Here is a 22,642-nt window from a genome sequence, read left to right as displayed (position 1 = left end):
GTCACCAAAATTTATCCAACAAAGTTGAAGAGCGGAGCTCTGGAGATATTCAGGCAGAGATCTGTAAGCACCGTATTTCTCCCTTTTAGCAAATCTCAGCATCTTGAAAAGAGACAGGATTCAGTTGGGAGAACACAAGGAAACGTAGAAAGAGGAAGTCAATTTTGAATATCTCTGGTATAATACCTTATTTTTTGTAGGTTCTGATTGCTCCACTTCTCTCTTGTTTTCTCTCAGCCTCCTTGTCTCCCCATTGAATACTATTTTTCACAGAGGGACCTCCCGAGTCTCTGACCTAGAGATTATAAGTATCTTATATTTAGAATATTTTCATGTTGCCTGGGACATGTATCCAGTTTACTCCATCACAAATCTTCATTTAATTCTCATGATGTTTCAGGCACTGTTCTAGGCACTGGAGATGTAGCAGTGGATACAACAGATGAGGTCTATATAAGAAGTATGTAAAAACTTGCCATGTTAGCTAGTGTTAGTGTTACAAAAGAAAATAAGGCAGGGTAACACAATAGAGAGTAACCAGAGTGCTAGTTTAAATAGAATGGGCAGGAAGATCCCTCTGATGAGTGATATTCTAGCAGAGATGTGACATTATTATTATTATTATTTAAATTTATTATACTTTAAGTTCTGGGATACATGTGCAGAACGTGCAGGTTTGTTACATAGGTATACACGCGCCATGGTGGTTTGCTGCACCTCTCAACCTGTTATCTATATTAGGTATTTCTCCTAATGCTATCCCTTCCCTAGCCCCCCACCCCTACAACAGGCCCTGGTGTGTGATGCTCCCTTCCCTGCGTCCATGTGTTCTCATTGTTCAACTCCCACTTATGAGTGAGAACATGCAGTATTTGGTTTTCTGTCCTTGTGATATTTTGCTGAGAATGATGGTTTCCAGCTTCATCCATGTTCCTGCAAAGGACATGAACTCATCCTTTTTTATGGCTACATAGTATTCCTTGGTGTACACATTTTCTTTATCCAGTGTATCATTGATGGCATTTTGGTTGGTTCCAAGTCTTTGCTATTGTGAACAGTGGTGCGATAAACATGTGTGTACATGTGTCTTTGTAGTAGAATGATTTATAATCCTTTGGGTATATACCCAGTAATGGGATTGCTGCGTCAAATGGTATTGCTGCGTCAAATGGTATTGCTGGTTCTAGGTCATTGAGGAATCGCCACACTGTCTTCCACAATGGTTGAACTAATTTACACTCCCATGAATAGTGTAAAAGCATTCCTATTTCTCCATATCCTCTCCAACATCTGTTGTTTCCTGACTTTTTAATGACTTCTATTCTAACTGGCATGAGATGCTGTCTCCTCATTGTGGTTTTGATTTGTGTTTCTCTAATGACCAGTGATGATGACCTTTTTTTCATATGTTTGTTGGCTGCATAAATGTCTTCTTTTGAGAAATGTCTGTTCATATCCTTCGCCCACTTTTTGATGTGTTTTTTTTTTCTTGTAAATTTGTATACATTCTTTGTAAATTCTGGATATTAGCCCTTTGTCAGATGGGTAGATTGCAAAAATTTTCTCCCATTCTATAGGTTGCCTGTTCACTCTGATGATAGTTTCTTTTGCTGTGCAGAAGCTCTTTAGTTTAATTAGATCCCATTTGTCAATTTTGGCTTTTGTTGCCATTGCTTTTGGTGTTTTAGTCATGAAGTCTTTCTCCATGCCTATGTCCTGAATGGTATTGCCTAGGTTTCCTTCTACGGTTTTTATGCTTTTAGGTCTTATGTTTAAGTCTTTAATCCATCTTGAGTTAATTTTTGTATAAGGTGTAAGGAAGGGGTCCAGTTTCAGTCTTCTGCATATGGCTAGCCAGTTTTCCCAACACCATTTATTAAATAGGGAATCCTTTCCCCATTGCTTTTTTTTGGTCAGATTTGTCAAAGATCAGATGGTTGTAGATGTGTGGCATTATTACTTTGGGCAGTATTGCCGTTTTCTCAATATTGATTCTTCCTGTCCATGAGCAAGGAATGTTTTTTCCAGTTGTTTGTGTCCTCTTTTATTTCCTTGAGCAGTGGTTTGTAGTTCTCTTTGAAGAGGTCCTTCACATCCCTTATAAGTTGTATTCCCAGATATTTTATTCTCTTTGTAGAAATTGCAAATGGGAGTTCACTCATGATTTGGCTTTCTGTTTGTCTATTATTGGTGTATAGGAATGCTTGTGATTTTTGCACATTGATTTTGTATACTGAGACTTTGCTGAAGTTGCTTATCAGCTTAAGGAGATTTCCGGCTGAGACGATGGGGTTTTCTAAATATACAATCATGTCATCTGCAAAAAGAGACAATTTAACTTCCTCTCTTTTTATTTGAATATCCTTTATTTCTTTCTCTTGCCTGATTGCCCTGGCCAAAACTTCCAATATTATGTTGAATAGGAATGGCGAGAGAGGGAATCCTTGTCTTGTGCCAGTTTTCAAAGGGAATGCTTCCAGCTTTTGCCCATTCAGTATGATATTGGCTATGAGTTTGTCATAAATAGCTCTTATTATTTTGAGATACATTTCATCAATACCTAGTTTATTGAGAGTTTTTAGCATGAAGGGATGTTGAATTTTATTGAAGGCTTTTTCTCCATCTATTGAGATAATCATGTGGTTTACATCATTGGTTCTGTTTATGTGATGGATTACATTTATTGATTTGCATATGTTGAACCAGACTTGAGTCTCAGGGATGAAGCCGACTTGATCATGGTGGATAAGCTTTTTGATGTGCTGCTGGATTCGGTTTGCCAGTATTTTATTGAGGATTTTCACATTGATATTCATCAGGATATTGGCCTGAAATTTTCTTTTTTGTGTGTGTCTCTGCCACGTTTTGTATTAGGATGATGTTGGCATCATAAAATGAGTTAGGGAGGAGTCCCTCTTTTTCTATTGTTTGGAATAGTTTCAGAAGGAATAGTACCAGCTCCTCTTTGTACCTATCATAGAATTCAGCTGTGAATCCATCTCGTCCTGGGCTTTTTTTGGTTGGTAGGCTATTAATGACTGCCCCAATTTCAGAACTTGTTATTGGTCTATTCAGGGATTTGACTTCTTCCTGGTTTAGTTTTGGGAGGGTGTATGTATCCAGGAATTTATCCATTTTTTCTAGATTTTCTAGTTTATTTGCGTAGAGGTGTTTATAGTATTCTCTGATGGTAGTTTGTATTTCTTTGCCGTCAAAGGTGATACCTCTTTATCATTTTTTATTGTTTCTATTTGATTCTTCTCTCTTTTCTTCTTTATTAATCTGGCTAGCAGTCTATCTATTTTGTTAATCTTTAAAAAAAAACAGCTCCTGGATTCATTGATTTTTTGAAGGGGTTTTCGTGTCTCTATCTCCTTCAGTTCTGATCTGATCTTAGTTATTTCTTGTCTTCTGTTACCTTTTGCGTTTGTTTGCTCTTGCTTCTCTTGTTGTTTTAATTGTGATGTTACGGTGTCAATTTTAGATCTTTCCTGCTTTCTCCTGTGGGCATTTAGTGCTATAAATTTCCCTGTAAACACTGCTTTAACTGTGTCCCAGAGATTCTGGTACATTGTGTCTTTGCTCTCATTGGTTTCAAAGAACTTACTTATTTCTGCCTTAATTTCATTATTTACTCAGCAGTCATTCAGGAGCAGGTTGTTCAGTTTCCATGTAGTTGTGCGGTTTTGAGTTTCTTAATCCTGAGTTCTAATTTGATTGCACTGTGGTCTGAGAGACTGTTTGTTATGATTTCCGTTCTTCTGCATTTGCTGAGGAGTGTATTTATGTGGTCAATTTTGGAATAAGTGTGATGTGGTGCTGAGAAGAATGTGTATTCTGTTGATTTGGGGTGGAGAGTTCTGTAGATGTCTATTAGGCTGCTTGGTGCAGAGCTGAGTTCAAGTCCTGGATATCCTTGTTAACCTTCTGTCTTGTTGATCTGTCTAATATTGACAGTGTGGTGTTAAAATCTCCCAGTATTATTGTGTGAAAGTCTAAATCTCTTTGTAGGTCTCTAAGAACTTGCTTTATGAAACTGGGTGCTCCTGTATTGGGTGCATATATATTTAGGATAGTTAGCTCTTCTTGTTGCATTGATCCCTTTACCATTATGTAATTACCTTCTTTGTCTTTTTGGGTCTTTGTTGGTTTTTGTTGTTGTTATTGTTTTTTTAGATGGAGTTTCGCTCTGTCACCCAGGCTGCAGTGCAGTGGCGTGATCTCAGCTCACTATAAGCTCTGCCTCCTGGGTTCACACCATTCTCCTGCCTCAGCCTCCTGGGTAGCTGGGACTACAGGCACCTGCCACCACACCCAGCTAATTTTTTGTATTTTTAGTAGAGATAGGGTTTCATCATATTAGCCAGGATGTTCTCTATCTCCTCACCTTGTGATCTGCCCGTCTTGTCCTCCCAAAGTGCTGGGATTACAGGCGTGAGCCACTGCACCTGGCTGGGTCTTTGTTGGTTTAAAGTAGGTTTTATCAGCGACTAGGATTGCAACCCTGCTTTTTTTCTTTTCTTTCCATTTGCTTGGTAAATCTTCCTGCATCCCTTTATTTTGAGCCTATGTGTGTCTTTGCACATGAGATGGGTCTCCCAAATACAGCACGCTGATGGGTCTTGACTCTTTATTCAATTTGCCAGTTTGTATCTTTTAATTGGGGCATTTAGCCCATTTACAATTCAGGTTAATATTGTTATGTGTGAATTTGATCCTGTCATTATGATGCTAGCTGGTTATTTTGCCCATTAGTTGATGCAGTTTCTTCATAGTGTCGATCTTTTTTACCGTTTGGTATGTTTTTGCAGTGGCTGGTACTGATTTTCCTTTTCCATATTTAGTGCTTCCTTCAGGAGCTCTTCTAAGGCATACCTGGTGGTGACAAAATCACTCAGCATTTGCTAGTCTGTAAAGGAGTTTATTTCTCCTTCACTTATGAAGCTTAGTTTGGCTGGATATGAAACTCTGGGTTGAAATTTCTTTAAGAATGTTGAATATTGGCTCTCACTCTCTTCTGGCTTGTAGAGTTTCTGCAGATATATCCACTGTTAGTCTGATAGGCTTCCCTTTGTGGGTAACCTGGCCTTTCTCTCTTGCTGCCCTTAACATTTTTTCCTTCATTTCAACATTGGTGATTCTGACGATTATGTGTCTTGGGATTGCTCTTCTTGAGGAGTGTCTTTGTGGTGTTTTCTGTATTTCCAGAATTTGAATGTTGGCCTGTCTTGCTAGGTTGGAGTAGTTCTCCTGGATAATATCCTGTAGAGTGTTTTCCAACTTGGTTCCATTCTCCCTGTCACTTTCAGGTACACCAATCAAACATACGTTTGTTCTTTTCACATAGTCCCATATTTCTTGGAGGCTTTGTTCTTTCCTTTTCATTCTTTTTTCTGTAATCTTGTCTTTACACTTTATTACATTAAGTTGATCTTCAATCTCTGATATCCTTTCTTCTGCTTGATTGATTTGCCTATCGATACCTGTGTATGCTTCATGAAGTTCTTGTGCTGTGTTTCTCAGCTCCATCAGGTCATTTATATTCTTCTCTAAACTGGTTATTCTAGTTAGCAATTTCTCTAACATTTTCTCAAGGTTCTTAGCTTCCTTGCATTGGGTTAGAACATGCTCCTTTAGGTCGGAGGAGTTTATTACCCAACTTGTGAAGCCTACTTCTGTCAATTCATCATACTCATTCTTTGTCCAATTTTGTTTCCTTGCTGGCAAGGAGTTGCGATCCTTTGGAAGAGAAGAGGTGTTCTGGTTTTGGAATTTTCAGCTTTTTTGCACTGTTTTTTCCTCATCTTTGTGGATTTATCTACTTTTGGTCTTTGATGTTGGTAAGCTTCAGATGGGGTTTCTGTGTGGACACCCTTTTTTTGATGTTGATGCTGTTCCTTTCTGTTTGTTAGTTTTCCTTCTAACAGTCAGGCCCCTCTGCTGCAGGTCTGCTGGAGTTTGCTAGAGTTCCACTCCAGACCCTCTTTGCCTGGGTATCACCAGCAGAGGCTGCAGAACAGCAAAGATTGCTGCCTGGTCCTTCCTCTGGAAGCTTTGTCCCAGAGGGGCACCCACCAGATGCCAGCCGGAGGTCTCCTGTATGAGGTGTCTGTTGATCCCTGCTGGAAGGTGTCTCCCAGTCAGGAGGCACGGAAGTCAGGGACCCACTTGAGGCAGTCTGTCCTTTAGCAGAGCTCGAGCACTGTGCTGGGAGATCTGTCATTCTCTTCAGAGCTGGCAGGCAGGAATATTTAAGTCTGCTGAAGTTGCACCCACAGCCGCCCCTTCCCCCAGGTGCTCTGTCCCAGGAAGATGGGAGTTTTATCTATAAGCCCCTGACTGGGGCGGCTACCTTTCTTTCAGAGATGCCCTGCCCAGAGAGGAGGAATCTAGAGAGGCAGTCTGACTGCAGCAGCTTTGTTGAGCTGTGGTGGGGTCCTCCCAGGTCAAACTTCCTTGGCAGCTTTGCTTACACTGTGAGGGGAAAACCGCCTACTAAAGCCTCAGTAATGGCGGACGCCCCTCCCCCAACCAAGCTAGAGCATCCCAGGCCAACTTCAGACTGCTGTGCTGGCAGTGAGAATTTCAAGACAGCAGATCTTAGCTTGCTGGGTTTCATGGGAGTGGGATCTGCTGACCTAGACCACTTGGCTCTCTGGCTTCAACCCCCTTTCCAGGGGAGTGAATGGTTTTGTCTTGCTGGCATTCCAGGTGCCACTGGGGTATGGAAAAAGAACTTCTGCATCTAGCTCAGTGTCTGCCCAAACAGGCCCCCAGTTTTGTGCTTGAAACCCTGGGCCCTGGTGGTGTAGGCACCCAAGGGAATCTCCTGGTCTGCAGGTTGCGAAGACCATGGGAAAAGTGTAGTATCTGGGCCAGAATGCACCATTCCTCACGGCACAGTCAGTCATGGCTTCCCTTGGCTAGGGGAGGGAGTTCCCCGACCGCATAGGCTTCCTGGGTGAGGCAATGCCCCACCCTTCAGCTCACCTTCCATGGGCTGCACCCACTGTCTAACCAGTCCCAGTGAGATAAGCCAGGTACCACAGTTGGAAATGCAGAAATCACCTGCTTCTGTGTTGATCTCACTGGGAGCTGCATACTGGAGCTGTTCCTATTCAGTCATCTTACCAGCCACCACCTATTATTGTTATTATTATTATTATTAAGAGATGGAGTCTTGCTATGTTGCCCAGACTGAAATGCAGTGGCTATTTACAGGCCTGATGATGACTCACTGCACCTTTGAACTCCTGGGCTCAAGAGATTCTCTCACCTCAGCCTCCAGAGTAGCTGGGACTATAGGCACACACCACCATGCCCAGCTTCTGACTGATGTTTGGATTCAATGATTTATTTGTATATTGACTTTTTGAGTTGGCTGATCAAATGCTTCTCCTGAAATGTGTAAAGTGTCTTGAGATGGTTCTTTAAGCTGCTAAAGATAGAAAGGAGAGAGAAAAAAAGAGGTGAATTACTAATTTGTGGCTAATATATGATGTCTACAGGAACAGTAAGCTCAGAGCAACCCCTCATGGGCCCTCCTGCCACATATCTTCTTATTTGTGCTTGCCCTTCTTTTGAACACTATGCCTACATTTTAGAGAAATCAAATAATTCTAGATTCTGTATTAAGGTAGCAAATAGTGTATGCCTATAAGTTATAATGCTATTCTCTTCATGTGCTGCTCAGATTTACTTTTCTAGTAGATTTTTAACTTATGAATTTAGAGTGCAAAATTATGAGTCTAATAAAGAAAAGTTAAGGTTACTTTTCATGCTAATTGAAGTATCCTTTAAAAATTATATGAAGGTAATTAATTTGTGGGCAATTACTGAATTTAATGTTTGAGAACTTTTAGATGGGTTTTCACTGAAGTGTTTCTCTTTGACTTATAGGTATTGCTATTGATTGACATTCAAGTCTCTTACATCAACACCAACCATGAAGACTTCATTGGCTTCGCAAAGTACGTGAAACACTTGATTGCCACATGCATTCCTCCTGTTGATTTGTCTCAAACACACGTTGTGAATTTTTACTACAGTTTCACCACCTTTGAGAATACAGTCTGTGCCAAGATTAACTCTCAGTGTACCTACTTAGGAAGTCTGAGCTCCATGGTCGTAGGGCAGGGATATTTACTATTCTCTCAGTAAAGTAGTTGGCTCTATTATGCAGCATATGAAGTCATGTATGTCTTACATACTTATCATCTCATTATTTTTGGATGATGTTCTGCAGTTTGTACTTGAACTCCTATAGAAAAACAGTAATTAATGCATGTTTAAAATTTTGAGGGGAACAGTTTTTCACATCAATTTGAAATACCACGTGTAATTTATAGGATGAAAGCTATTTCAACTTTTCTAAGTCAGAATCTAGAGGCCTGTTTTTTTTTTTTTTTTTTTTAAACTTTCCTTTGAGAAATTAGATGTAATCTGTCAGGATGAACATTTTATTTTCTGTAAAGTGTGTATACAAATATTGCCATTTTTCATCTGCATTATCATGCAAACGTTATGGTTAGTTACTCAGGATTGGCTATTCACTGTATGACATTTTGAAGACCTTGAATGTACTATCTTTTTCTGCCCATTAGTGAAACCAGTTTTTGTTTGATTTAAATAATCTTGATACTACCTTTAAAATATATTTTTGCATTTAAGTGGTTCCAACTTCAAGTATATAAAATATAGCCTATTTTATGTAAAATGTAAAACAAAAGAGCCTATGTACTTAAACTGAGTATTCAAGAATAGAGACAAATGAGAAAATGACAGAATGTCAAATTAATTTATTTTATTACATTCTGACTTAGAAGAAATGGATATGCAGACCCTGTGACCTAAACTAAACAGTGGCCTGAGGAATTTACAGGCATGTTTTAGGGAGAACAGTCCCAATTATCCAACAGAAAATTATCTCATCCTAAACTTGGCTGTGGTTGTGATGTCCTAGCCAATTGTGTAAATATATTTTGCATCCAATGACTATTACTAGTGAAGGGTAGATAAGATTTCTTCCACCGTTTTCTGTCTGTGGCATACGTGTAATCTTGTTAGAACCCAACGATAAATATGTGCCCTAGTCTAGTTGTCTTTGCAGCCACCCTGCCCACACCCACTTCTTGATAGGTATTTGCTGCACAGGCATTTCGCACAGACTTGCCCTCCTCTCTTTTAGCCCCAAGACTCTCACCATGTGTTCTGTTCATATCCTTCTGCAGACTCACCTAAAATGTAACATACATCCTTATCCCTAGGTCTGGAAAGGGGATCTGAGAATTTTTTCCAGGTTTGCTCCACAGTCAGTGAACTCGAGGGAGCCTGTGCCAAGCTCTACTCTAGGTTCTATAGTGGGTGGGGGGCAATGTAGAAAAAGTAAAAAATTTTTGCCTTTTAGGAGCTTGCCTAATAATTGAAAAGTATAGAGACACACAAGTAAAAATTTAAACTGACACATTCTTCATTTTCCTCACTGCTTCTCTGAGGAATTTAAAAGACAAACAAATCCTTGAGACATTTAAAATAACAGGAATGCTGCCTGTAATGTTGATTTTCATGGATTACAAATGCTAGTTAGGTTCTTACAAAAATGTAGCAGATGTCGATGTAAACTTGACACAATAACTTAAAAGTGAAAAGGATGCTGCCTTGTTGTGGTACCACAATTAGAGGGGGAAAATGTAGAAAAAATCATAATCTATTTAGAAAGGTTCAAATTTAAACATATTATACAACCCGTGCTTCAATTTAAATTTCACCTTTATAATCTTCTTGAAACTTTTTTTTTCTATGATAAATGAGCTAGAGTTTCTTTTCCAATAAATTTCCATATTTGCTGCCTTAGAAGCTGTTGGACTACGGTTTTATATTGATTATATTGATTTATAGGTTTTCAAGGGCAGGTGATTTTTCAAATGTAAGACTTTCAAACACAATCTTTTGACGTAGTCTCTCTGTAATCCAGGTGTCTGGTCCTATTTTTCCAGCAGTGAGATAGACTATGAATCTTTATGATACTGGGGAGAAAAAAAGAAGCATGGGTAAAACTGCTTTAGAAATCCAGCAACTCTACACATTTCTCATCTAATTTAAATTGCACACTTCAACCTTCTTTAAAGGACTGATCTGGGAGTCAACAATTCAGGTTATTTTTCCAGGATATGCCACTGATGAGCTTTGGGTTTTGGCAAGGCGCTCAGCCTTTCTCTATCTGTTTACTGATTATCAAATGGAATAATAATCCTTGTCTTGTATACCTTTCAGGATTGTCAGAAGATCAAATTAATGAAGTTGTGTGGAAATCCTTTTAAAAAAACTATGGTGTAGTCTATAAATGTGAGAGATCCTCCCTGTCTCTCACTCTCTCCACACACATGCACGCCTGCACACGTACACACACATACACTCACATTTGATTACTAGATGTACCATTTTACTTTGTGATGTAGTTATAATGACTTAAGTATGATTGTCACTGGAATATTTTTTAGCTGCTAATATCATTATCTCTAAATGTGATATTTTGCCCCAAGACTCAGAGATAAATGTCCTTTCCATTTGTATGTCGACTTGGAATTGACATGGGGTGACGTGGGGTGATTATGAAGATGAAGAAATGTTCATTTCAAAATCACTTTGAGGGGTTGTGGTATTTTTTGTGCTTTTAAAAATTAAAAAAATATGGTTGTAGCTACAAATTTTAAAGTTGGCAAGAATGCTGTTTCCATCAAGGAAGAAAAGTCAAGCCATATTTGAAGACAATTATGTAAGTATTTTTAAGTTCCAAAGACAGAAAATTAAGGTCTGGGGTTGAAGAAAACAAGCATTTGTTTCATGAAATTTTTAGAGAGTTTCCAAAAAAGAAGGAACTGCCTCCCAGATTTATAGAATGGTGATGTACATAGTACTTTACACATGTAATTTTTTTCAACTGGAATGACTTTTGTCCTAATTTTTAAAAAAATGAAAATGAATTGCTAAAATTGGATTAATAAAATATTTAGTTTCAGAGTAGCATTCAGGACATCTCAAAATTCTTCTTTCTGTTATAGAATTTATACTGCCATGTTTAATATGTGACACTTTTTTTCCATCTTCTAGTTATTTGTTAGACATGGCCTGTAAAATATGTACCGTGTGTAATGTGTCCAAATAAGCGCTGCTCTAGGCTTGCTTTGGAATTTCCTGGCTTCTAAATGTTCTTTCAACTGTAATATAGTTTCTGAGCCTGAAAGTTCAGCATTTCAGAAGAAAACGACAAATTTCCTTGTGACTTAAGGGTTTTAATTTGTCATTCTCTTCTTTAGAAAAAAAACCCTAAATTACATATATTTTTACATAATATAGCTAGTTTTTGCTATTTAAGAAAATAAGAACTGGCCCAATTGTTCCTTCATTCACTTCCCCTCATCCTCAGTAATCCTCTTTTGAGCAAAAAGGCAATCTTGTTAGCGGAATGCCTTGGGAAGTGAAATTTCAAACTCCTCTGCTCTTCTTCATTTGTTCCATGACACAATTTGCTTTCTGAGTTACTAGGATTTATGCAGTCCAGTGGTTAAAGAGAAAGAGGGACTATAGATATGTGCCATTAGAGTGATATCTCTATACACTGCAAGCAGCAGACCAAGGTCTGTTTGTTTTTCAATCTGCTCAGTAGGTCTCAACACCTGTTTTCTCACAGTTGAAATGATACAGTGTGCAGATTTCAGTTCTTGTTATTTGAGCACCATGAAAATTCTATGGGTCGTAAGATTCATTATATCTTTTTCCTGATCCTCTTGAATGCCTCTATTGCCGTTTTACTAAAGGCGGTGCATTTCAACCTTGCCATTAAATTCCAGAGCAATCTTAGTCTTTCCCTTTACATTCTTAGTTTATTTTTCCCTAATGCATAATTATATTCTATTGTAATAATATTTCTAGTTCCTAATCTTACATGAGAATGTTCTCTCTCTTGTGGAATCAAAATTTAGGTATTGGAGTATAAAAAGATCCTTTTTTTGACTTATATGCAAATTTAGGAATTAAATGCTTGGTTGCTTACTGAGATTATTGTCAAGTAGAAATACAGGATTGAGCAACTTGAAAGGATATCATTCACATCTCCTGTTCAAATAAGTTATAAATTCCAATGTTCCAAGCACCATTTTAAAAATAAGTGGACTTCCAATTTTCTCTTTCATCCTCAAATATGTTATTTTAAACTTAATCTTCATCCTTAACATGAATCTTAGGAGGTAAGTGATTCTTCTTTTGCAGACTCCCAAGTTCTGTAAGATTTTCTTGCATAATAGCCTGAGCCTTCACTGAAGATCCTGGAGGAGAAACGGACATTGTTTCTTCTCCCTTTGGCTTCAGTCTGATTGGACGGAGCCTGGACTATCACAGTGTAACCTTTGATAAGTTACACTCTTGGGACTCTTGTGAAGTGTTCATAATCTTTCTTGGATAATATAAAAGAACAGTCTAAAAGAGCTTTGCTCAATAGCACCATTGCACAATAGAACTTTATGAGATGATGGAACTATTGTATAATCTATGCTGTTCAATACAGAAGCCACTAGCTGTATGTGGCTGTTGAGCAGTTGAAACGTGGGTAGTGCAATGAAGGCAATAAATTTTTAATTTAATTCAATCTAATTAAAGTTTTGATCTGGCTACCAGCTACTGCATTGGACGGCAGAGCCCTACAGTATAGTGACTCCAGCCGATAGCTCTGGGACCTTCACTGTGGGTCCTACATCATTGACAGCTTATTGGTGACCTACGGTGGTAGCTACTAAGAGAAAGAGCAAGGAAGCCTCTTAATTGCTACTAAACAAGTCTAAAAGAGCTTCTTTACTCTATAGCACTGTTGCACAATAGAAGTTTCTGAGATGATGGAACTATTGTATAATCTGTGCTGTTCAATACAGAAGCTACTACCTGTATGTGGCTGTTGAGCAGTTGAAATGTGGGTAGAGGTAGAGGTACACTCTGACATTTGCTATGGAATCTACATCTCAAAGGGACTCTCCATTTCCTTAATGCATCTGAGCCCTCTTTGAGTGGCCTTAGTCTGTGTTCCATTCTTCTTTTTCATCTTCCTTTCACTTTTCGGTCCACTGCAATTTAGTTTCTACCCCTCCACTCCACTGAGACTGCTTTTGTCCAGTTAATCCAACGGACAATTCTGAACCTTTCATTTGACACCACCGTTAATCACTCCTTGTTGAAGAGATCTGTTCCTTTGCTTCAATAACCTTCCACTCTCTCCTGGTTTTCCTCTTTTCACTCTAGCCACTTCTCAGTCTTTAGGAGCTCTTCATCTTCTGATCATGGCTTAAGAACTATTCTTTAATCAATTTTCCACCCTAGACCCCCTTCTTTTCTCACTCACTGCATTATTCCTAATGGATCTTACCCACTCCAATGGTTTTAGTTGCCAGCTTTATCTGATGACTCCAAATCTAGATCTTCATTTCAAGACTTTTCACTGGACTATGTACCATATTCAGATGTCTACTGGACATCTCTACTTATATATCCTAGAGAAGCCTCAACCTTCTAGTCCCAAACTGAACTCCTCATCTGCTCTTATAATTTTTAACTTCCATATTGTTCCCACTTTCTGTGGATGGCACCTCCCAGTCCTATTCTTTGCTCCTTGTTCCCCTCATATCTTTGTCTCCATCCATCTTTACCAAGTTCATGTGATTCTATCTCCATAATATTTTTTGAATTCATCTATTTCTTTCTATCATCATTGCCACTACTAAAGTTAGTCTTCTCATACTTGGGTTGCTACAACAGTCTCTCTGTCCCCCTGTCATGCTCTTTCTCATTCCTTCTGAGATTCTCTGTTACTTTCAGAATAAAGTCTAAACTTATTAATGTAATTTCGAAGGCTCTCTCTAATCTGTATCTTGTTTACCTCTTCAGCCTGTTCTATTGTCACTATTCCTTTCTACTCTACTCCCTAACTCCATGCTGCAGCCAGTCTGACCACTTTGGGATCCCTAACTGTACCATACTTTTGCTTTAACACATGCCTATGATATGCTTCTTCAAATTATTTAGGTTTCCTAGTACAGATGATCACTGATAGTCTGGTTGTAAATAACCCTGGCATCAAAACAGAATTCTATAAATATTTCTTAAGTTACTACCATAAACCCTCTGCTAGGTAATGTCAGTGATGAGAGAGGTAGAAATACCAAGATTAATGCTCTTGACTATCAAGGAGCAGGCATTGTTGGAAACCAAACTATAATACAATCTTGTTTATAAAATACAGGCACAGACCAAGGCTTTGGGAGTGCATGAAAAGGAGAGATAACTGGAGGTTTCTAAAAAGGCATAATTCAGACATGATGCTTGATTGGAGTTTTAAGACTGGACAGGACTCAAATAGTCAGAGAGAGGGGGTCTGGGCTGGCTGCTTCCTGTCTTCTCTGCTTGAGTCAATATTATGCATTTCAGGGAACTAATTTGTACTAAAACCTTGCCCTGATCATGTCACTTGCTGGCACAGAAACATGGAATGTTTTCTGGTGTCTTCAGAGTAACAGCCAAATTCTCCATAACTGGCCCCAACGTACAGTTATTATACTAGATGGCTTTTAAGATCACTTACAAATCCCAGTCTATGATTGGATAATTCTACCATAATAGTTTTACTCTCCACAACTTCCCTATATGCCTTATCTTTCTACCTCCTGGCTTTGCTAATACCAGTCTATTCTCTTGGAACATAGTCATTTGTTTTCCTTTATTAAAGTTTATCTTCTTTTCAAGTTTGCTACAAACATTTCAGATCATATCATCTGAAATTATATTTCTTGTCCCTGAACATTCAGAGAAATTACAATGGTATAGGATTTATTTGATAAATGGTCACACATCATAGACAAGGATAGGAGACTGTGCAAAAAAGTTTTGAGCCAAGAGATAACATTAGGGGTTCTCTGATTGTCTTCTAATGTACTCTTATTTTTATAAAAGTTTAAACTTCTTGTTATATACTTTTAGAATCATTATGTCTCAGTATACACCAATTTGGTTCTATGTTTTATTGTTCTGGCAAAGCCTTCCACAGTGACTTGTGTGTAGTAGGAATTTATATGACCAACGACAAATGTGCGTGTGCACACCCACGCACATATAAGAAGATATGGGTAATTATATCCCACATTTAAAACAGAAGCACTTTGTTTTTGCTTTCTATTACATCCTCACATATTTATTAATATAGATTTTATTTTTTATTTATTATTTTTGTTTTGTGTATGCATATCATTACTTGTACCAGACAAATTGAAGGCTTTTGATTACAAGAACCATACCATATTCATATTTTTATCTGCTACAGAGTTCATGCCCTATAGTTTTTGATTTATGTTAAACTAAAACAACATACACAGGTATGTTTTATAATATTTCAGAGTTAATTGGTTAAGTAACTATATCCAAGAACATGTCCAAGGGCTCAAGTTAACTTGCAAGTCCTTACAGGTTTTCTAAGGAACATATTTTTAAATAAATGTTTTGAAATACTCTCAGTTCAATTATTATACAGAAGAATTATGACAAAGAATGTATTCTAAACAGGCAGCTTTTTTGTTGTTGTTGTTGCTTTTGAAGTAACTTCAAGTAGCTAAATACAGCATTAGCAACCGAATGTTTAAGTTTATGGGGCCAATTGTTGCAAAAAGATTATTCTTTAGGTGGAAAATAGAGGCAACTTAGTGTTTTTTCTAACTCTAATATTTGAGATTGGCTTATAAAGTAAATCTGCTTTTCCTTCAGCATATTCTTACAAGTGGTAGATCCTAAATATGCATTATTTCACAGATGGATACTGTCAATGGACATTGTCTTTGTCTAGTGTAGCTTATAAGCTTCTGAGAGTAATTTTGCATCTCAAGGAATATTGGACCTAAAAGGAACCTAAGAAACAACTCGTTTAGTCCTCTAGCCCTCCTGTCTGTCTCTGTTTCTGTCTGTCTCCTTTATGACACACATATACACATTTTATAGCTGAGAGACTGAAGTCCATATTGATCAAACTTTTCACCTAAGGTAGCAAAGGAGTCATTAACGATCTTTGTGGCTTTTGCTTTATGTTCAACTCCTTTTCCCTTAAGTGATTTGAAGGGGACTGATACATAATTTTAGGGTCCATAATAATTTGTTCAAAGTAAGCACCTGTGGGTCTATCACAGGTTTTCACCACTAGTCAGTGCTTCAGTGAAAACATTACTCCTAAAATGCAATTATGGTGCTTGGAAGAGATAAACATAACCTATGAAGGTGTCATAATCTCATTATGATAGTAGCTTTCTCATGCATCCCTGGAAGAGCAGGAAGCCTGGAAAAGTGACATTTAATATGGAAAAAGAAAGTAAGGAGGAGATCCGAAGCCCTTAGGAGAGTGCTACTCAAGACGCTGTGTATACCAGGGCATGAGGGCAGCCAGAGGGCGGTGTGGGCACATTGGATCCTGGTCACCTCTTTCACAGCCTCACCTACAAGACCTGAATAATGTAGATTTAGATTGTTCAGAGAAATGGTTAAAGAAGAAATAATTTCATGGTAATTAAGAGGATTAACCATTTAACAGAAAGCTGGAAAAATAAAAAACAAGGAAGGAAGAAGTTGAAATTAGCAAATTTTAAATTGGAAAAAAATATATACACAAAATATTTTTAGCAACCAAATACAGTATGGCCTTTCACCACCCACCCCCTGTCCACCTTCAGTTGAACGCAGTGTTTTTTCATGAGTTTGAGTGAAGGAAAGCAGCTTGAATGTATCAGAGGAGTTTATTAAAAACTTATTTTGATCAGCTGTTCTAAGCGTGGTGTTGATTTCTAACTTGTTACTGCAGCACAACATCCCATCACTTTAAACAGTTGACTGAGGGCTTTAGTCTCCCTTTTCTCTATTTTAGACTATTTCATTGATCTCCAAAACAGCTTCCATAAACTATTAAACAACCTGTAAGAATACTGAGTATTGCTGATCTTCCCAGAATAACCAAAATGGGTTGTGTTTCTAATATTGATAGGTGTTTATTCATGGATCCACCAAAAGAAGGCCTTTGTCCTTTTAAGGGATAGAGTAACCTAGTGATGAAACATGTGGTCTCTGTTGTTAAGTTGTTGGAGTCCTTTCTGGCTTTTAACACTCTGTGCTTATGTCTAAAATGAGGGTTATAATGGCATCAACTTCATTGGGCTTTTCATCGAACAGATATTTCATGAAACCAACCATGTGCCATGTCCTTTGTAGGCCCTGGGGATATAGCAGTGAACAAAACAGACACAAACCCCTGCTCATTAGGAGCTTACAGTCTAATGGAAAAGGGCAGACAAAAACAAAAAATAAATACACCGTGTAGTGTGTTGGAAGGTGAGAAATGCCAGACAGAAAAATCAAACAGGGTAAAGGGGATGACAGTCTTGGTAGAAGGGAGGGATGCGGTTATAAATAGGGTGGTCAGAGTAGTCCTTATTGAAAAGATGGATTTGAATGAAGACTTGAAAGAGATGTTGGGAACCATGCAGATGAAAGTGGGAAGCACATCCTAGGGAGCTAGCTTGCCTGAAGGCTCTAAATGGGAGTGTATTGGGTGGGTTTGAAAAAGAGCAGATGCCAGTGTGGCTGGAACTCTTCAGGGAACGAGGTGAAGGGTAGGAGGAATGAGTCAAAGAGGCAGTGGTGGGAGTTGCTTGAGTAGGGCCTTGTAGACCCTTGTATGGACTTTGGCTTTTACCATTAAGTGGAATGGTGTTGATGCAGTACACGGTTTCAAGCAGAAGAGTAACACAGTCCTTCTGAAAGTATCACTCTGGTGTCTGTTAAGAATAGACTTCAGGGAGACAAGTGTGGAAGCAGAGACCAGAGAATAAATGATTACAGTAATCCAGATGAGGGATGGCAGTGTCTTGGACCAAGGTGGGACCAATTGAAGTGATGAAAAGATGGTTAAATGTTAAACGTATTATAAGAAAGTAGTCGACAGCATTTTCTGATGGTCAGATATGGGTTGTGAGAGAAAGAGGAGACAAAGATTTTGGCCTAAGCACTTGGATGTATGGTATAGAATTGCCACTAGTTAAGAGGAGGAAGGAAGACTGTGGGTGGAACAGATTTTAGGGGGGATTTCAACAGTTTAGTTTTGAAATATTAAGAATGATATGCCCATTAAATACCCAAGTGATGATGTTAAGTTGTTAAAAACATGAATAAGTCCAGAGTTGGGACTCATACATATTTGGATCTACATGGCAGATCCAAACTAGAGATGCATTAAAGGAGTTGTCAGAATATATTGGAATTCAAAGCAGTGAGACTGGACAATATCACAAAGAGTTTGTGATGTGGAGCCATACTACTTGGTACTACCACTTATTAGCTGAATGATTTTGGGAAAGTCACTTAGCTTCTCTCCTCATCTATAAAACAAGAAGAATAATCGTAACTGCTTCATGGAGTTGCTGTGAGAATAAAAATGATTAATATCGATAAAGCACTTAGAACATGGTATATACTCAATAATCATTAACTTAATTTCCATTACAACTCTTCTCTCTACCTGTGAGACATTGCAAATATGTCAACTCATATGTTATTAATGTTACAATGCAGCTGTTCTTTAAGTGGTGTTATTATATTTTTGGTTTATGTGCTACTAGGAGTTATGTGCTATTAGAAGTCCCATTGAGTTGGTCTTGCTTCCAGAATTAAACTGACCTGGAATTTTGGTATTAGGTCTGCCTCCGTTGATTTTTTTTTTTTTTAAGCCTGTATATATTTTAGTATTTGTTACTTGTTTAGGAAAAAATTATATGTGTCTCTTCAGTGCTGCTTTCCTTTGCTTTTCTTAGTGCTCAGCAGAGGAGCAGTCAGGTTCACAAGAAAACCACAATTGGAAATCAGGTAGGAATTGCATAAGAGAATCAGTGTATGCATGTCCCAAAGAATTTGAACTAAATCGCTTGATTGACTATTTTTTTAATGCAAATTAATCACGTGCAAATTTTGCTTGAAATGCAGCTTTTCATTTTGATTTGTTTTTGCTTTTAAAATTTTTGGAGTGAATTGCATTTCTTTTTGGCTATTTTGTGCAGTTAACCATATTGATTTATTTTAAATAACTTTTCTGCTACTTGCTCTGCATTTCAAATTTGACTCCTCATGTCCTATTTTGCTTGCTTACATTACCCCTAAGTTTAATTTAATATTGAGTTTGTGAGTCAGTTGAAGGTTAAAATGTGGTGAGTAGTTGCATGAGCTTTCTGGGGTTGCTAACTAGTTCACACATTTGCACAGCTTGGTATCAGTGAAGGGACAGCTCATGAAGAAGGCAGTTGTTGGATGTAATCTCTGCCACACTAAATTCTTGTTGGTTAATGAAGATGTTAATTCCTAAGAAGATCTGATCTTTTGAATTTTTGTGTTTTGGGCTGACCAGCTGTCTCTGACTAATAGCGCTCTGCAGAGATTGTATTAACTCGACAGTTTGCTGTGTCTTTTATGTTTTATGTGATAATGAATATTTGCATTGTTATTTCTTTTCAAGTCAAAACAATGATGGTGTTATAGTTTTTAAAAAATGTTCAGAGGTACAATTATTGAACAAATTGAAACCTCTGCTCTAGATTTTTTTCCCATTGTTTTGAAAGGAGAAGAGGTAATAACAGACTTTATTTTAAAAACTTTTTTTCTGAACTAAAGCATATAATTCTTTGCTATTTCAGGGAACCAATCTTCCGCCTTCAAGGCAAATTGTACGAGCTAAGTTCTGTAAGCTTTACTGTTGCTTTTTCATTTAGCTTCCCAAGGGCACAGTTTGTCTTTAACTGATTAACTCAACTAGCGCTTGCTACTAATTTTTTTTAAAACTTAGGTTGTCTTGTCCGTAACACCCTATCATTGAAATAAAAATCCTCTTAAGAGGGTTCATCCCTTCACTGCTAATAACTTGCTGTGGTTGAAAGGTATGAACTAGTAAACTCTAAAATGCTGTAATAATATACCCTTAACACTGTGGGTGCTTTGATATTTCTCTAATTTTAATGGGCCTTAAAATAATTAAAATCATTAATGATCTTCATCTCTGTCCTTTTATGCTATGTTGTTATGAGGTGTAAACCTTTCTCTTCCCCTTGTATGATAATATTTCCAATAAATGTAGATGATGCTTCTAAAAGGTGGGTAAATATTGAATATCTGATTTTGCTGTGTTTGTTGATAAGCCTACCCAATTCCAATTATTTGCATTTATTTAAAAAAACAGAAAAGCAAAGTTATATTGATGGACATTTTATATGGCTATAGAGTTAAATCTTTGAAAACCAGATACTATGTCTTCTTTTATGGAAGTGTAAAAACATTGTCATAAGCATTTAGAAAAAAAATTAAACTCTAATTTCTACCATGGATAAAGCAGGCTTATTCTTCCAACTATGCACAATTTGAGAATGAGATTGGAGCATGGGTCAATTATTTGCCCCATGATATTTTGGGAAGACACAGATTTTAGACCTAGACATTCCTGGGTTCAAATTCTGTTCTGTCACTTAAGAGCTATGTGGCCTGGGACAAATTGTGCCTGAGTTTGCTCAGCTGTGTGATGGGAGGAATAGAAAATATCTCTCGGGACGATGGTGGGATTCAGAAATGATATACATAATGAGGTTTGTGGCCTAGTACCAGATATGTGCCCTGTAAAGAATAGAAACGTTACTCACAAAAGTTGGGTGCTGTTTCTTCAAACTCTTGGGAGAAAAAGTTTAAGTACAACAAAATTATAAAATTTATAAAATGAGAACAACAAAACACTTGGGAAAATTAGAAGCTATGGAAATTGTTCTGATGCCTGCAATGCCCAGATTGTGGTTGGATATGATATAAAGGATTTACCTATAAAAGTTTCCTCATAGTCAGAAGCATCGCTTAGCTCACAGAAGTATGTACATGTAGGAAAATCAATAGTATAATAGCATATATGCATACTTTAAATCAGAGGAAACTTGGAACAGCTTTCAGTTATATTACTTCCAAATGCTCAAATCATGCTAATTGTGTTTCTGTGACTTTACTTTTGCTGGATACTTCAAAGCCCACACATTATGGAAGTATTACATCTCAAGATAATAGAATTGGGTGAGTGTTATAATGGAATATAGATTCCTTATCCAAAACTTCTGGGGCCAGACATGGCTTGAAGGTCAGAATTTGTTGGACTTTATTAACTATATCATATATTACCCTACATTTTGTGGAGTTAGAGACAGCACCATATAATGAAACATAATCTATTTCTGCAGTGAAACAAAGGAATAGTCACACCAAGTAAACTTTTAAATAAAAGATAAATCTTCTCACATCAGATCAGGTTTTACTGCCAAATTTGCTAAGAAAAAAGCTTTCAATTTGCAAGCAAGAGATTATGAACTAGAATATATTATTTTCCAGAATCAAATACAATAATGTATACATGATACAATATATTTTAAAGGATCTTCAGTAGTTCTTCCTACTTAGCAGAAATAAACCATAATGACTTGAAATTTTCTTTATGAATCTGAGCATATGATGTTGATTGGTTTATATGAAAACAGTTTTGCCTATTAAGAGGCTCAAATCCAGGAAGTTTTGGGGCCCAGCTTTCCGACTGATGCTGGCTTTTCTGGTTGGTGGGGCTGAAACACTCTGCAGCATCCTAGGAAGTGATTCATCCATGCTGCTATCCTCTTAGGGCTCCTGGTTGTAGAAGATTGTTGTGCAGCATCTGTTCTGAAATATTTTAGAAGGATTTAAGAAGGGCAAAACTCTTCTTTAAAGTCTAAATTTGATTTGTTTATGTCTGCCTAGAAATTGTAATAGTTTCAGAAGTTGATGTCAGCAAATGTACAAAAAAAGTGAGTGCATAATTTACTGAAAGCTGGACTGCTCAAAATTTTAAATTTAACCTTCATTCATCCTTCCACTAATGTATTCAAAACGTATCCATGCCAAAATCAGTGGTGGGTGTTTAGAGAAGCATGATGATGCATCAATCACAGGCCTCACCCTCAGGAAGCCCACAGCCCAGTGGGGATGATGGTAAGTAAGCAAACTGAAGTCCACTTCCTTTTCCAAGGCTAGCTACTGCTGACCCTTCAGGTCTTACTGAAACATCACTTCTGCAAGAGGCCAGCCTTGGTCACCAGATTTAAAATCACCCTCCCTTCCCAATGTCTTTCACTATCTATTACATTTTATTATTTGAAACAATCTTATTTATTCATTTATTTATTATTTTTTGTCTTCCTTCATTAGGACGTAAGACTCATTAAAGCTGTTTTTATGTTGCTTAAAGCAGTACAGAATTATAGTAAGGTTTTAAGCACAATCATATTAACATTTGTGGAGAAAGGCTTCGAAGGTGAGACAAGACTGGAAAAAGGAGATTAGTTAGAAGGCTGATGTGGATGAAAAATTGTGGTGATCCGGGCTTGGGTGTTTGTACTGAATTAGAGGAAAAGCTGATGAATTCAAGAGATATTAAGTAGGAAGAATCCAAAACATCTGTGATAAATTGGATGTCGGAGAGAGGGCTGGAGGTTGTCTTCAATGCATCAAGATTTATGATTTAGGTACAAGT

At 37.6% G+C, this 22,642-nt stretch overlaps 1 protein-coding gene across 15 annotated transcripts in view; it reads left to right on the top strand.

The window, feature by feature from the left end:
- DNM3 (dynamin 3) overlaps positions 1-22,642 on the top strand; it is a 577,169-nt gene that overhangs the window by 232,028 nt on the left and 322,499 nt on the right. For 8 of the 15 annotated variants that reach the window (XM_054525302.2, XM_024249213.3, XM_063726449.1 and 5 more), the window contains exons 12-14: positions 7,900-7,970; positions 18,879-18,930; positions 19,752-19,781. In XM_054525302.2, the coding sequence (XP_054381277.1) occupies positions 7,900-7,970; positions 18,879-18,930; positions 19,752-19,781 (153 nt within the window). The remainder of the gene's footprint in view (positions 1-7,899; positions 7,971-18,878; positions 18,931-19,751; positions 19,782-22,642) is intronic. The other 7 variants (XM_024249216.3, XM_024249215.3, XM_054525318.2 and 4 more) reach the window with 1 other exon arrangement.

The sequence above is a fragment of the Pongo abelii genome, chromosome 1 (genome assembly GCF_028885655.2).
Source record: "Pongo abelii isolate AG06213 chromosome 1, NHGRI_mPonAbe1-v2.0_pri, whole genome shotgun sequence".
Classification (NCBI taxonomy): Eukaryota; Metazoa; Chordata; class Mammalia; order Primates; family Hominidae; genus Pongo; species Pongo abelii.
This window is presented reverse-complemented; position numbering and strand designations above follow the sequence as displayed.